Source organism: Macaca thibetana, chromosome 1 (assembly GCF_024542745.1).
Source record: "Macaca thibetana thibetana isolate TM-01 chromosome 1, ASM2454274v1, whole genome shotgun sequence".
Taxonomy (NCBI): Eukaryota; Metazoa; Chordata; class Mammalia; order Primates; family Cercopithecidae; genus Macaca; species Macaca thibetana.
This window is the reverse complement of record NC_065578.1, coordinates 150,445,028-150,461,775: the sequence shown is the minus strand read 5'-3', so window position 1 is coordinate 150,461,775 and position 16,748 is coordinate 150,445,028. Positions and strand designations below refer to the sequence as shown.

Genomic DNA, 16,748 nt, shown 5'->3' with positions numbered 1-16,748 from the left:
CATCTACCCAAATATTTGTTTAAATAAAGAGACAAATTTCTCCACTCAGCTGTGACTCAGACTAATACTAAGTTTCTCCCCTATCCTACACCTACTATAGAACAAGAAGGTGGCCTGGGAGTGGACTGTGCAGTTGAGAAAACCAACCAACGCAAGTCCAGCATGGGTGTGAGAGTTGGCCAAGGTGGAAGGCTGTGCAGAGCATGACAAAGACACGGGTCACACCCAGCATGTACCTTTGTGACCCAGCTGGGTCAAAGACTTCTGAAGGCCTAGAAGTGGCAAGGAAGTCCCATTGGTTTATGCTCCAACACAGCCCCCTAAAGCCACCTCCCCTGTCTGCCGTGGAGGTGGCTGTGGGAGAGTAGCCAGGCAGGGAAGCAAGACCCATGAGCCACAGAACACCCGGAGAAGACAGAAGATGACCTCTCCAGGAAAAGGAAGTGTATTGTGCCTCTAAATTCCAAGAACTGGAGAAGGGAGAGACAATAAGCATCTTTATTATCCAAATTCTAGAGGAAATGGCTCTGCATAACAGCAGAACCTAATAGCTGCCAGGGTGGATGAGAAGTCATTCCTGAGGGTGGCCTCCATGCTGGATCTGCACAAGGGCTCTGTGAGTCTTGTGCCTGTTGGATGCCGTGCTGAGCCCAGTCTGCAGGGGACACAGCTGGCTGGTCCTGGAGCTCCCAGGAGGAGGCCTGGCCACAGGTGCCCCCTGTATACAATTGTGAAGGGAAACCCTTCCTCCCTGGTATGAAAATGACCAAGCCTCCTTGTTGGGCAGAGGAGTGTCCTCGGCTTCATCGGGGCAAGCAGCCGGCCACGGGGTCTGGCCGGGGAGGCACTGGCACAAAGTTCAGGGGGCAGAGCAGCAGCGGACACATCTTCTCGTGCTCCTTCAGTGCCTCTGTCAGGTGCTTCAGCTCCTCTGTCAGCTTTCCGATCTCTCTCCGCAGCATGGTGTTTTCTTGCTCCAGGCACTCATATTCCTGGAGGAGACAAAGAATGGGCAACATCATTTCTGATGCGGTGTTCCCTTCCTCCGTCCTCCTGTGCTGCGCTGCTTGCCTCTTGCCCATGAAAGCTGTCTCATTACGCATGTCCCCTCCACCACTCAGATATTCAGGTATTTGTCTATTTGATGAGTGTCTCTCCCCTCCCACTGGGAGAAACTATTTATTGAGGTATAACTTACATAAAATAAAATGTATCTATTTTAAGTATGATCCAGTGAGTTTTGACAAATGTATACACCTGTGTTGATCAATACACAGAATATTGCCATCACTCCAAAAAGCTCCCTCATGCCCCTGTGCAGTTAGTTTCCCCAAATGCTGATGTGCTTCCGAAGATCTCTGTTGGGTTCACAGCTATACTCCCAGCACCTAGAACAGTACCTGGAACACAACAAATGTTTGTTGATTGCACTAACAAACGAAAACATCCCTTGCCTTGGCTTTGCTCCAGCACTCACCTGTTCAGTTTCCTCTCCATCAGAGTTTACAGAGGCGTAGAACTGCAGGGGATCAGAGAGAACCCTTAGCCCAATCCACACAATGTAGAAACCATCCATATCCAACTTGTTCTGGGCACTCCTGCCCTCAATGGACAGACTGTCATTTCTGGGCTGCTCTACTAGAAAAATCTTCTTTAGGGGCCAAGCATGGTGGCTCAAGCCTGTAATCCCAGCACTTTGGGGGGCCGAGACGGGCGGATCATGAGGTCAGGAGATTGAGATCATCCTGGCTAACACGGTGAAACCCCGTCTCTACTAAAAAATACAAAAAATTAGCCGGGCAAGGTGGCGGGCGCCTGTAGTCCCAGCTACTCGGGAGGCTGAGGCAGGAGAATGGCGTGAACCCGGGAGGCGGAGCTTGCAGTGAGCTGAGATCGCACCACTGCACTTTAGTCTGGGCGACAGAGCGAGACTCTGTCTCAGAAAAAAAAAAAAAAGAAAAAAGAAAAATCCTCTTTGCTGGGCATGGTGACTCATGCTTGTAATCTCAGCACTTTAGGAGGTCAAGGTGGGAGGATCACTTAAGGCCAGGAGTTTGAGACCAGCCTGGACAACACAGTGGGACCCTATATCTAAAAAATTTTTTTAAAAATTAGCCAGGCATGGTGATGCACACCTATAGTCCCAGGTACTTGAGAGGCTCCGCCAGGAGGATTGCTTGAACCTGGGATTTCGAGGCTGCAATAAGCCATGATTACAGCACTGTACTCCAGCCTGGGTAACAGAAAGAAAGAAAAGAAAGAAAGAAAGAAAGAAAGAAAGAAAGAAAGAAAGAAAGAAAGAAAGAAAGAAAGAAAGAAAGAAAGAAAGAAAGAAAGAAAGAAAGAAAGAAAGAAAGAAAGAAAAGAAAGAAGGAAGGAAGGAAGGAAGGAAGGAAGGAAGGAAGGAAGGAAGGAAGGAAGGAAGGAAGGAAGGAAGGAAGGAAGGAAGGAAGGAAGGAAGGAAGGAAGGAAGGAAGGAAGGAAGGAAGGAAAAGAGAGAGAGAGAGAGAGAGAGAAAGAAAGAAAGAAAGAAAGAAAGAAAGAAAGAAAGAAAGAAAGAAAAGAAAGAAAGAAAGAAAGAAAGAGGGAGGAAGGGAGGGAGGGAGGGAGGAAGGAAGGAAGGAAGGAAGGAAGGAAAGAAAGAAAGAAAGAAAGAAAGAAAGAAAGAAAGAAAGAAAGAAAGAAAGAAAGAAAGAAAGAAAGAAAGAAAGGAAAGAAAGGAAAGAAAGAAAGAAAGAAAGAAAGAAAGAAAGAAAGAAAGAAAGAAAGAAAGAAAGAAAGAAAGAAAGAAAGAAAGAAAGAAAGAAAGAAAGAAAGAAAGAAAGAAAGAAAGAAAGAAAGGAAGGAAGGAAAGAAAGAAAGAAAGAAGAGAGAGAGAGGAAGGAAGGAAGGAAGGAAGGGAGAGAGGGAGGGAGGGAGGGAAAAGAAAAGAAAAAGCTCTTATTTGTACTGATCCAAACTCTCCCCCTTTCAAATGTACCTATTGGGTTTGGTTCTATTTAATAGAACCAAACCTAGTAGATCCAATGCTTTTTTCAACATCGCACTTCTTGAAATGTTAGGATACAGCCCTGTACCACTTCCCTTTATGTATTCTCTGAGCCCAGTTGTCTCAGGTCCTCTGAGTTCCTTGCATCAGGCTTTTCTTTGCCCTTCTGGGGACCCTCACCAACACACACTCCAATTTGCCAGAATATCTCAGAAAATGTTGCTCCCAGGATGCAATGCATGGTTCTGGAGACCATGCCAAGGGTAAATGTGTGGCAGTGACCTCTCCTGTGCTGGGCCCAAGCTGCTGAGGATTCTCCCTGAGCCTGCAGAGAAATGCAAGATTTGTCTGCTGTGCTGCTTCTTTGTCTGTCCTTGGATGATGATGGATGATACGGGGCTTAAGGGTAGGGTTTTACATCCATCTCCACTGAATTTCATTCCTTATTTGGACATCTTCCAGCCCAGCAAAATTGCAAAATCTTTTTGAATCTCAATTGCATTGTCTCATGAATGATGATAGCACACAGCTTGAAGCCATCCACTAACTTAACACGCAGGTCTTCCTTTTCTTCATCCAAGTCATTAGTAAGTTCTACAATAAATAGCCAATAGCAGAGCTCTACGGCATGCCAGTAGAGACCCTCTCTAGGCTGGCAATCTCATTTAAATCTTGCTGAAATGTTTTCATTCATTTCTAGTTTATAGTAAGGCTTTGTTGTATCATGCACACCATGCATTTCCCAAGCTCAGGGCCCAATTGTGTTACTCTTCACACTTTCTCTCTGAGTAGTAATTTTAAGGGAGTATCACTAAAGAAATCTGATCTTATAGCCCCCAAAGACACATACAAATTATCAATCCTGCCCCTTTGCTCATGCAGTTATCCTTAACTGGACTGCCTTCCTCCTTTTCTGCGTGGGTTCAGCTCAAGCCCACCACCTCCAGGAAGGCTTCCCTGACCACAGTACCTACAGGAACCATATCTTTTATTATGTGTTCTATTCTATTTTGTATCATATTCAATCTCACTCATATTAAGTAATGTCTCTCCCCAAAGATCAGAAATGTAAAGGACCTAGGAACTTCTGCTACTCCTCTACCCCCGCCTGATGCACCACACCACCAGCATCCACATGCTCAGTGATTCCTCAGCCCTCATCCTCTGCTTTTTCTTTAACTCCACCCTTTCCTTTATAATGGACTCTCGGCATCTTCCTCCCTTTCAGAAGCAAGGGGTCTGGCGGGGCTGCCTGTAGAGTCTATCTGAGCCATTCCCCAGGCAGGCTCCCAGCGTGTTCTGGAGCACTCTCCAGGGCAGCAGGCTGTTCTGGGGCCATGTGGCTTCACCAGTATACCGGCCCCATTCTGCCTCCATCCTCCTCCCTGCCTCCCACTCCCAAGCCCTCATGCCCTCCTCTGGCCTCTGACAAGCTCTGGTTCTGGAGTCAGAATTCTGTCTACAAACCCAGCAACAAGCCCTCCATGGGCAAGGGGAGAATCTGGATGGGAGGATGGGATGGAAGCCGAGGCATCAAGGAAATCCTGCAGGCAGCAGAGGGAGGAGAAAAGCTGCAGCACACACACACGTCTGCAAACACACACTCACACACTCATACACACTCACACACATGCACAGAGTCACACATGTGTCTGCAAACACACACACTTTCATACACACTCACACTCTCGCACACATACACACTCACACACAGACACCCACACACTCACACACGTCTGCAAACACACACTCACACACTCATACACACTCACACACACGCACAGAGTCACACATGTGTCCGCAAACACACACACTTTCATACACACTCACACTCTCGCACACATACACACACACACAGACACCCACACACACACGTCTGCAAACACACACTCACACACTCATACACACTCACACACACGCACAGAGTCACACATGTGTCCGCAAACACACACACTTTCATACACACTCACACTCTCGCACACATACTCACACACACTCACACACAGACACCCACACACACACGTCTGCAAACACACACACACTCATACACACTCACACACATGCACAGTCACACATGTGTCCGCAAACACACACACTTTCATACACACTCACACTCTCGCACACATACACACACACAGATACCCACACACTCACACACGTCTGCAAACACACACTCACACACTCATACACACTCACACACACGCACAGAGTCACACATGTGTCCGCAAACACACACACTTTCATACACACTCACACTCTCGCACACATACACACACTCACACACAGACACCCACACACACACGTCTGCAAACACACTCACACACTCATACACACTCACACACACGCACAGAGTCACACATGTGTCCGCAAACACACACACTTTCATACACACACTCTCGCACACATACACACTCACACACACTCACACACATAGACACCCACACACTCACGTCTGCAAACACACACTCACACACTCATACACACTCACACACACGCACAGAGTCACACATGTGTCCGCAAACACACACACTTTCATACACACACTCTCGCACACACACTCACACACACTCACACACAGACACCCACACACTCACACACGTCTGCAAACACACACTCACACACTCATACTCACAGACACTCACAGAGTCACACGTGTCCGCAAACACACACACTTTCATACACACTCACACTCTCACACACATACACACTCACACACACTCACACACACACCCACACACTCACACACGTCTGCAAACACACACTCACACACTCATACACACTCACACACACGCACAGAGTCACACATGTGTCCGCAAACACACACACTTTCATACACACTCACACTCTCGCACACATACACACTCACACACACTCACACACATAGACACCCACACACACACGTCTGCAAACACACACACACTCATACACACTCACACACATGCACAGTCACACATGTGTCCGCAAACACACACACTTTCATACACACTCACACTCTCGCACACATACACACTCACACACACTCACACACAGACACCCACACACTCACACACGTCTGCAAACACATATTCACTCTCATACACACACTCTCACACATGTACACACACACACAGTCACACACTGTCACACAGTCACACAGTCATACATACACACACCTCACACACTCAGTCACACACACTCACAGACTCACATCCACACTCCACACCTTCACTTTCACATAAACACACTCACACACACTCCAGCCTGCAGCTGGAAATGCCTTCACTTTCAAGTAAAACGGGGAGTACGTTTGAGTAGTTCCAACATGCTAACATTTTAAGTAGATTCCGAAGGACAAGAAGCCCTCTTCCTTTGGTAGAATATTCCAAGCTGCCTTTCTACATATACTGAATTCCACAGCAAGAGGCTCTGAGCTTCGCGGCTTTGTCTCTGGAAGCCGTGTGCGCAGCCCTGTGGCCTAAGGCTTCCCTGAGGTCGCCTGCCCTCCCCCAACCCCTGCTCAGAGTCGTCAGAGCTTCCCGTCACAGGTGCCCCACGGGCCCCTCATCTGCCTTCTCCACAGGGACTTTCTCTTCCAGGATTTAAGCTTTACTTATAAATCGGCTGAGGGACTTTTATTGAGCTGAGAGAATAACAAGAGAAGAAGTCAAAATCTTTAGGTGAGACCAGTCCTATGAAAATAAAAAGAGGAGCTGGGAGGGAAGAAAGAAGAGGCCAGAGAACACCGAATAGCAGCAAAAGGGGGAAGAAATGAAACCCACCTCACACCCAGAAGAAATCCCTGGAGTAAACGCAAACAAAAAGCAAGCAAAGACCATTAAACCCTTCATTATTTCCAAACATATGACCCGTCTAGCTCTAATTCTGCCAAGTTCCAAATCCTTTGCTACAGGAGGGTTTGAGGTTGCTGTACTCCCTCTCTGGGTATTTGCCGGGACAGTTTCAAAGCAGACACCTAAAAATTAGAGGTGGTGAAATCACTGTGGATCCCAGTTCTGCCTCAGAAATGAAGCTGCCTAAGGCAGTGGATCTCAAGTAGGGCAACTGTGGCAGTCAGCAGGGGACACTGGCAGTGTATGGAGACAGTTTGGGTTATCACAGCTGGTGGGGGGTGCTACTACATCATGTGGCTAGAGGACAGGGATGCTGCTCAACGTCCAACAGCACAGAGGACAGACCCCCAACAACCAGGAATTATGCTGCCCCATGCATCAACAGTGTTGAGGCTGAGAAACCCTGTTCTGGGCATCTAGGAGCAAGTGACTGGGATCAAGGGGCTGCCTAGGGATACGCAGGGTCCAGGGTGCCTCTCAGGCTGAGGAAAGGATCAAGGACTGGTAAAGAAGTGAGTACCAGGGAGCAGAGATGACAACTATGGTGATAAGGAAAGAAGTAGGAACAGGCCACCAGGAGGCCACAGCCACACACAGACCCCATTTCACAAATTAGAAAACTAAAGCTCTGAGAGGTACAGTGACTTTTCCAAGGTCACACAGACTTGGGATCTGACTCCTAACTTCAAGGTCCACTGCAGCTCTCTTGTAGCATCAACAATTCTGCGTTTGGTTGGCAGGGCCTGGGTCCAGATTTCCCCATGATGGTTACCAGAAGTAAAAGGCTGTAAGATCTCAGTACTTTAGAATAAGTCTACTCCCAAGCCTTCACTGATGCACTTCCCAGCAGAAAAACTGTGTTACCAGCAAGGGCTGTACAAATGAGTGTCATAATCAGTTTCTAAGCCACACGGGTGCTGGCATGAAGCTTCCTCTTAGAACATGCAATATCTGAAAAAACCATGGCGACTACACAACACAATCACATTGCCCAAGTCATTCACCAGTTTGTGACATTTGGGGCTCCTCAGGATGGCACTGCTGCTTTCCTTTTCTGACTCAAAATTCTTTCTCAGTCTTACACCTTTGGGGTGTCTGGTCGAACCAGGCTGACCCACTTCTGAGCCACCCTTCAGCCTGGGTGAGAGGAGACCCTGCCTATTCACTTTGGTTCTCATTTGTCAGTGTGGACTTTGGCATGCGCCTAGTGTTCAGAGATGAATGCAGGTCGAAATCCCCACGGGAGGTGTGAGCGGGTTGGAGGGATGATTTGAAAGCCCACAGTGAACTCTGAGGTCTACAGACACATGTTAAGAACCACTTCTCATCACCGTAGTCCAACTGCCAGCAACCACTGCCCAGAAAACTCTATGTGAAGGGGAACCCCAGCCGCTGCCTCTCTGGCTTGGCCTGTGCAGCCTCTTTCCCCATCCTCCCCTCCACAGAGGTCTCGCCTTGACGGACACTCCTAGGCCTTTGGAGATGGAGAACAAGGAGGGGAGGGAGGTGGCCGAAAAACTCCTAAGAGCTGCAGTTGCAGCAAGTTTCTCAGGGCGTTGGAGGCAACAGAGGCTCAAGTGCTCACTTGAGCAGCACATACACTAAAATTGGAATGACACCGGGATTAGCATGGCCCCTGCACAAGGATAACATGCAAATTCATAAAATGTTCCACATTTTTTTAAAAACCCAGGAAGACGAAAGAGTAAAAAACAACCCAAAAAACCAGAGGCTCAAGTGCAGGTGGAGTATGTGAGTGAGGTGAGCAGAGAAAAGTGGAAACTCTTGTTGCCCAGGCTGGAGTGAAGTGGCGCAATCTTGGCTCACTGCAACCTCCGCCTCCCAGGTTCAAGCGATTCTCCTGCCTCAGTCGCCCGAGTAGTTGGGACTACAGGCACACGCCACCATACCCGGCTAATTTTTCTATTTTTAGTAGAGATGGGGTTTCGCTATGTTGGCCAGGCTGGTCTTAAACTCCTGGCCTCAGTTGATCCACCCACCTCAGCCTCCCAAAGAGCTTGGATTACAGGCATGAGACACTGTGCCTGGCCAAAAAGTGGAAACTTTAAACACGTTTGCTCCAAATATCCCCCCTCACGATATGCAAGAAATGCAACTAAAGAGCTTGAGTTACTTTGAGATATTCAGAAATGCAATCCCTGCAGTGTGGGATAGAGGAACAGATGAAGAAAGCCCTTTGGATGCACCACAGTCTCCAGGGAGCAGCAGGCAGTGGCTGTCAGTGGCTGTTTTCTGGGCCCTCTGGTGTCTCCCAATGAGCTGGCCTCACTCCAGATTTGAGGAGGAGGTTCCTATGCATGGTGTCCCCATGCTAGATTGGCCTGAGAGGTCCAGGGGTCCTAACGGGCTGTCATGACCAGAAGCAGTGTGCAAGGCGCTCTGTGCTCAACTCACTGGAGCTTGGCAAAAGGGTTCTTTACACCATTTTTAAACCAGATACCTTGCCTCCAATAGTAGATTTAATCATCCAATGATCCCTACAGTTACAATGCTTTCCTAGAAGGAACAGGGAAGGGATTACTCACATGGTGAGTAATGATTCAGTTCAGAAATGATGTTCCTCTGGTTCTGCAGAAGGTTTGGGATATATTTCCATTTTCCTAAGCCAGTTGCCTGCTTCCTCACACCCACTTGTGACCAGTGACACTTGTGTGGAGATAGTGAAGCTAAGGTGAGGGCTACAGCTCTGGGGTCTGTATACAGGTGGAGCCGCTGTCCTAGCCTCTTTGACCCTGTGTTTCTCAATAAAACTGGCTTTGCTGAGGTGATCTGCCAGTGGTGTGTAATCCTGACCCATTCCTTCGGCCCCACAGAGAGAGAGGGGAAGGGGGTGCTCTTCCATGGAGGGTCTGGGCTTCAGATCAACCCGCCCCATTTCTGGAAAGGGCAGCTGGCACGACTGTCATGCAACACAGTCTCTGGGTTGGAGAGCAGGCCAGGGACCCTACAGAAGGGGTCTCCACCCCACAGTTCCAAGAGGGATCAGATAGGGGTAAACGTGGCACCACTCTGAAGTTCCCAGGCACCTGGTTCACTCGGTTATCAAATGCAGCAGTGACAGAAAGTTCGAGAGAGCCAACGCTTCATACAGGTACTCTTCTTGATACTGTGGTCAAGTTCTGTATTTACATTACCTTCTGTGGTAGGCAGCATAATCGATCCACCCCTCATAGAAGTCTACATTCTACTCTCTTGAACCTGTGACTATGTCACCTTACATAACTAAAGGGACTATGCGGATGTGATTAAGAAGCGTAAGATGGGGAGACTATCCTGGATTATCCAGGCAGACCCAATGCAATCCTAAGGGTCCTTGTAAGTGAAAGAGGGTGTCGGGGAGTCAGAGAAGATGTGACAATGGAAACAGCACCAGAGTAACGCAGCCTGAGAAAGATGCGACTGGCCATTGCTGGCTCTGAAGATGGAAGGAGACCATAAGCCCAGGAACACTGAAGCCTCTGGAAGCTGGAAAAAGCAAGAAAACGAATCTTCTCCAGAACCTCCAGAAGGAAGACAGCCCTGCTGCCATCTTCATTTTGACCCAATGTGACCTACTTCTGATGTGTGATTGCCAAAACTGTAAGACAGTGTAAGATAGTAAATGTTAAACCACTCAATGTGTAACAGTTTGTTTCAGCAGCAGTAGGAAATTAACATCCTTTCCTTGGGAAATTCCAGGTTTCCCACCGACAGGCAAGGCATGAGATCTTCCTCCTCTCTTTGTGACCCAATGGCAATGCTTGGTATTTGTGAAATGGATCTACTTGACCGTGCTCCATGAAAGATCTTGTCCAAGATCTTGTCCTCTGGATACATATTCAGTCCAGACTTAAACTGATGTTTTTAAAACTAGTTTTTAAAAATATTAATGCACCTGGCTGGGACTAGGAGCTTCTTCAGGAGTAATGCCTTGGCCATCCAGCAGCACATGTGGTCTGAATATAGGGCCATGCACTAACTGGGAGCCACAGGTCCCCTCTGGGGGCTATTTTGGTAACATGATGCTAGAATCACAATTGCTTCAGGAGCAAGGGGGAAGAAAGAAAGGAGGCAAAGGGCATTACCATTCTTCTGTGGAAATTCTTCAGGATGAAGGCTGGGAGGGACCTTCCGTGACACTAGTCTAGAGATCCTAGCCTCCTTCGAGGGCCCAGCCTTCTTACTTCAGGAAAGAGTCTGACATTTATGATTCATGCCACACTGTGAATTTATATCGGAAGGCCACCTCTCTGTGGAGTATGTGCATTCTAAATTTGTTCTTTGTTCATTGTTAGAGTTTTAAGATTGCCCTTTTCCTCTCCTCTCCCCAACACACCTCAGAGTCTCCATGTTGCCAGTGCCCCAGAATGGCCTTGCTGAGACAAGCATGGCAGGAGACCTAGCACAATGCCTCATGCCTGTAATTCCAACACTTTGGGAGGGCAAGGCAGGTGGATCACTTGAGTCCAGGAGTCTGAAACTACCCTGAGCAACATGGCAAAACCCCATCTCTTCAAAACTACAAAAATGGCCGGGCGCGGTGGCTCATGCCTGTAATCCCAGCACTTGGGAGGCCGAGGCGGGCGAATTATGAGATCAGGAGTACGAGACCAGCCTGGCCAACATGGTGAAACCCCGTCTCTACTAAAAATACAAAAAATTAGCTGGGCGTAGTGGCGGGCACCTGTGGTCCCAGCTATTCGGGAGGCTGAGGCAGGAGAATCTCTAGAACCCAGGAGGCAGAGGTTGCAGTGAGCTGAGATTGTGCCACTGCACTCCAGCCTGGGCAACAGAGTGAGACTCTGTCTCAAAACAAACAAAACAAAAGACAAAATTAAGGGCAGAGGTGGGAAGATTGCTTGAGCCTGGGAGGTGGAGGCTGCAGCAAGCCATGATCATGCCATCGCACTCCAGCCTGGGCAACAGAGCAAGATCCTGTCTCAAAAAAATAAGAAAGTATGGCAGGAAAGAGCTAAACTAAAATCTTTAATTATGCACACCAACCCCGACAAAGACAAGAACATGGAACGGTGGCCCATTCCAATCAAAAAGATCCTCGGATGCTTTTGAGGCCAGTTCCTGGTATGGCGCAGCCCCAGGTCCCAACTGCAGGATTACGAAGGTGTACCCATGAGGGTGGAGGGAAAAGGAATGGCTTAGGATAAATCCTAGGCTTCTGATTTGAGTGATGAGAAAGATGGTTCGCTCCATTGACTACAGTTTGAAGACAATGAGAAGAGAAAGTCTCCGGGTAAATGGATAATAACACTCTTTTATGGATGTGGTACATCACAGCAGCCTGCAGTGGACCCATGGGGAAACAGCTCAGCAGACGCTGAAGTTATGGGGTCTAGGATCCAGGACAGAGGGCCTGCCTGGAGTAATCAATGTTGGGAGCTGATGCTGGGAGAGCAGATTAATAGATTAAGTCTCCTAGGGTGAGAAAAAAAAAAAGGGCAGAGTTTGAAACACTCGTCACCACCAACATTTAAGGAAATAGAGGGTAGAAGGCTAACAAAGAAATGGAGAAAAGAAAATTGGTGAAGAAGATCAGGAAAACTAGGAAATGTGGTCTTTTAGAAGCAAAAGAGGGGAAAGCTTTAAGAAGAGATGGGTCCAAAGTGTCAAATGTTCTAACAAGGTAAAGGATGATGAGACCAGAAAGAGGGTCCTTGATAAGGCAGTGCCAGGGCACAGGTGGCTGCAGTGGGAGCAGCTTCTGTAGGGGGTGTGTGTGTGTACATATGCACGTTGGGTACATGTGTGGATGTGTGTGTCTGTGTTCGCATATATGTGTGTCAGGTGGAGAGGAGGTAGCAGAAATTAAATCACAGAGGATTGGGGAATAACCAGGAGCCGGGGACACAGAGACAAGAGGTGTAACTACTCTTTTTTAAGAAGCAAGGAAGTTAAAGGATTACTTTGGAGGAAAAAAAAAAAAAAGCAAAACAAGAAGCAAGGATGTAAGGGAAGGAAAGAAATGGAGCAAGAACTTGAAAGTGAATCAGGGTCCAGAAGAGGCTTTGTTTTGTTTTATAATGAAAGAAACTTGAGCATGAAAAGCACCTGGTAGATGAGGGAGGAACGAACATGTGTGTGAGCAAACAGTGAGAACACCCTGGCAGAAATTAGATATGAGTGTTGCTGAAATCGTGATAAAGAGAACAGTGATGTCATCACCCCCACTCCCGTGCAAGGGCAGAGGTGGTGTGGCTCTCAGGTGGCTTGTCCCTACCATGGTCTCACCTCATGGAGCTTGTCAGCCTTCTGGGTCTGCTTCTTCCGACTTCTCTGAGCAGCAACTCGGTTTTTTTCTCTCCTTCGGACTTTCCTGTCATCATCCTCAGGGCTCTGGGGAAAAACATCGGGTGAGAGTGATGTCATGGCCCCTCGCCTTACCCTTCTCTGCCCTGTCTCGTCACTCAGCGTTGTTCACAGAGCTTCACCATTTGCTTTGCAGTAGACAGCAGCACTAGTTGCTACACCAATGGGCTCACAACAGCCCCTTGCCCAGGAGCACTCATCATGTGAGTGTGTGAAGTGTGTGGTGTGACTGCTGTTTAAAAGATGAGGAATAAGAAACTCAGAGGGGTTAAGGACCTTGCTCCAGGTATTACAGCCACCAAGTGGGTGAGTGGGAAGTGGAACTCAGGTCTGTTGGTCTCCAAACCAACGTTCATAAACCTCTAGCCCACAGGGCGTGTGCCTGGAAGAGCTGTGGTGTCAATGTTGTCCATCTGAGACTGGAAAGCTGGGCGGGGGCAGGGGGCGGTGGAGAGATCTGCTATCTGGAACTTGCTGTTGGGCGGTGGAGAGATCTGCTATCTGGAACTTGCTGTTTGCCAGTCCTTACACCACCACGCATGAAAGGTACTTTTGATGCTGCATGCAAATCATGATTACACTTATAACTAATTGCAACCACATAACTCTACCAACACACCAAATGATCTTAAACCCCACTGACAATGTACTCATTTGAACAATGCTTGGCTGACATTTTGTTTCAGAAGTCAGAGTGAATCAGAAAGCAAATTTTTGATGTGCCTTGAAAGCTGTTAGCTATACATAAGATTTAACCAAATTCAGTCAAATCCTTCAAGAGTGATCATGAAACAGGCAGGCGGGAAAATGTACCGACCATGGTAAAAACACTTCAATCAGCTATAGAAAACATGAAAAAGTAGAGCAGTATTTGCTTTCTAGAACCCCATGAGGAGACACCACCAAGCGGGAAAAATACCACACTTACAGAGTTTAAGAGCCAAGAGGTACAAATACAGGAAAACCACTCAGTTATTAATATTCATGGAATGCAAATATTAATAACACAAAAATGGATATTTTCAGTTATCATTTGATCTTGTCCTGTATTCCAAATAAGACACACATCTTCCCAAGTTACTACAGGTAAGAATTTTTTATAAGGGTATAAAAAAGAGAAGAATAAATAACATACATAGCAAATAGAAGCTTAAGGGAACAGAGACAAAGTATGAAAATACAGTCTTCTAGAGAGGCAAAGAAGTCTTGATAAACAAAACCAGAACATTACAGGGGAATATGTGGTTAGAAGACAGCTCTTTAGCTTTAGAATCACATCGATCCTAGTTTTGTCTCTTAGTGTCAACATGGCCTTGTGTAAATGGTTTAAATTCTCTAAATTTTCAGTTTTCTCATTTATTGCAAACATAATTCATTCATTCTTTCAATACGTATTAACTGAGCACCCACCATGTGCCAGACACTGTCCCAGACACTGGGGATACAAGCCCTAAACAAAGGGTCAGTGAACTCTGCAGACTTAGTGCTAACAGCCTAATGCTTAGGATTGGGATACGATGAAATGAGATTTTGTCCTAAAGCTCCCAGCACACAGTATGCCCTCAAGAAGTTACCTGCCTTTGTTGAAGTTCCTACTTAAAAAAATATGTATTCTGCATAGTGCTTTTCATGCCTCTGCTCTCCGTAATAAAAAAGTCACTAGCACAAGAAAGCAGCCTGCATACTGCCCTCGGGGAGCTGACTCTAAACTGGACTCATCACCATGATCACACCTGCCAACGCAGCAAAAACATTTAGTCAAGACAGAAAGAGGTGAGCAAAAGTTAGAGATAGTATTACGTTATTAATCGTATCTGATTCAATCTCAAAGATCCTGAGAGATCGATGTTATTATATTCATTTTACAGATGGGGAAACGGAGGGTCGGAGAGGTTAAACAAATTGCTCAAGGCTGCTCAGCCTGTGTGTGGCAAAGCCGAAGCCCAAACTCAGATCTCTGAGACACTCCAGCGTCACCTGATGACATGTGCCCAGCGCTGAATTGGGAAGGTGGGGAGTAAGGATGAAAAGACCCAGTCTTCGTCGTAAGGCAGGTGGCCAAGACCCAGGCAAAGTTTCCAGATGGCCGTCCCTGTGGCCAGCCTGGTCTGTTTCCTGAGTGCTCAGCTGTAAACGTTGCTAGGGGACAGCGGACTGGGAAGGGGCAAAGGGTTTCCACCAGCTGGGGGCGGAGTCGGCCCTTTGTAGGTCCCCCCGCCCAGGCTGACCAGTCCCGCGTTCTTCATTCCCGCGGCAGCCCACCCCCGGGGAAGCCCGGAGGGGCTTACAGGCACGGGCGGTGGGGTGGTAGTCGCTGGCTGCGCGAGGATGGGGCGGCCCCCAGGGCAATGCGGAGCCCACGTGCCTGGGAGCACCGGCCATGCCCGGCCCAGCCAGGCGTGGGCGCCCTCGGGCTTCTCCTCCCAGAGGGCGCAAGAGCTGGCGCAGCAGCCATTCCAGGCGCCGCGGACACTGTGCGCACGCCGGGGTCCCTGGCTCGCCCCCACGCCCCCACGCCCCCACGCCCCCACACCCCCCACACCCCCACGCCCTTACCTCTGCTTGTCTCCGGCCGCACCAGCAACCTCTGCACCTCCGCAGTCACCACCACGGAACTCCGGCACCCACCTCCTCGCCCCCCGCGGCGCGCCGGTTCCCCGCACCCCACGACCCTCCCTGAGCCTCCCGCCCTCTACCTGCGGCTGCGGCTGTGGCTGGTTCCCCGGCGCCGCGACGCTCCTCTGCAGGACGCTGCCGGCGGCCGGGAGCCCTTGCGACATGCCGGGCGCTCCTCCGGCCCGGCCCGCCAGCGCGCCCTGCCCACGGGGCTGCCTACGGGCGCTGTCCCGCCGCGGGCATCCTCGTGCCGCACCCACGGCCCCGCGCCAGCCCCGCCCCCTCGGGCTTCCCGCTCTCCCAGCTCCTCCGCGCGTGGGCCGGGTGTCCCAGCGCGCCAGTCCCGGCAGCGGTCCTTCCCGTCCCACTTCTGCCCCGCCCTCCTTCTCCCACCCCCGCCTCGTTTCCTCCTCTGCCCGCCCTCTCTCCGCACCTCGGGGTCCCAAATCCACCCCGGCTGCGACTTTCCGCCGGCGCCCCGCGCTTCGTGGAAGTCACGTGGTGGCTCTGAAACCCCAGAGGGAACGCGAAGCCCACCCACGCGAAGCGACGCCCCGGTGGGTGGGGGCCAGGGGGGCGCCATGCAGCCTTTGGGGTCCTTCGGCCGCTACCGGGGAACTCAGGTTGAGGAACACAGTGGGTGTTTTGGGGTCGGTGGTTTTTTCCCGGTCCCATCGCGGCATCTTCCTGCGCCTCAGCCACGCCCTGCGCCCGCCCCCCGGCGCGGGGGTCACAGTCCCGGGGCACTTTCTCCGCGGCGATCAGTCATCTGGGTGCCACTCTGGCTCCTCCAGCGGCCCAGGAGCCGCGGCTCTGGGGCGAGGACGCCGGCTTCACCGAGTCCCACCGCGCACCCCGAGCCACGGGCGCCCCAGGGACTCTGCAGGGAGCGCCTGCCCTTCTCGTCCCCGGTCCGCCGGGCTGTGGGAGGGAGCGAGGCGCGAGGCGGGGCGGCCCCGAGGGTGAATTCCGGGAGCGGAGGGTGGGCA

General features: G+C 49.7%; 1 protein-coding gene and 1 non-coding gene across 3 annotated transcripts; one reads left to right on the top strand and one right to left on the bottom strand.

The window, feature by feature from the left end:
* Window positions 1-484: 484 nt before the first annotated feature.
* BATF3 (basic leucine zipper ATF-like transcription factor 3) lies at window positions 485-16,494 on the bottom strand. 2 transcript variants are annotated; one of them, XM_050780663.1, is made up of 3 exons: window positions 16,193-16,494; window positions 13,066-13,170; window positions 485-992 (listed from the first exon to the last, which is right to left on the bottom strand). In XM_050780663.1, exons 1-3 carry the CDS (start codon window positions 16,340-16,342, stop codon window positions 804-806), a joined length of 444 nt encoding a protein of 147 aa, XP_050636620.1. In that variant the 5' UTR covers window positions 16,343-16,494; the 3' UTR covers window positions 485-803. The 2 variants fall into 2 exon arrangements, with proteins under 2 accessions (XP_050636620.1, XP_050636629.1); XM_050780672.1 differs by lacking the exon at window positions 16,193-16,494 and adding an exon at window positions 15,840-16,174.
* Window positions 8,397-8,500, top strand: LOC126944680 (U6 spliceosomal RNA). The gene has a single exon (XR_007722154.1). It is a non-coding gene; the product is annotated as a U6 spliceosomal RNA (small nuclear RNA).
* Window positions 16,495-16,748: the final 254 nt, after the last annotated feature.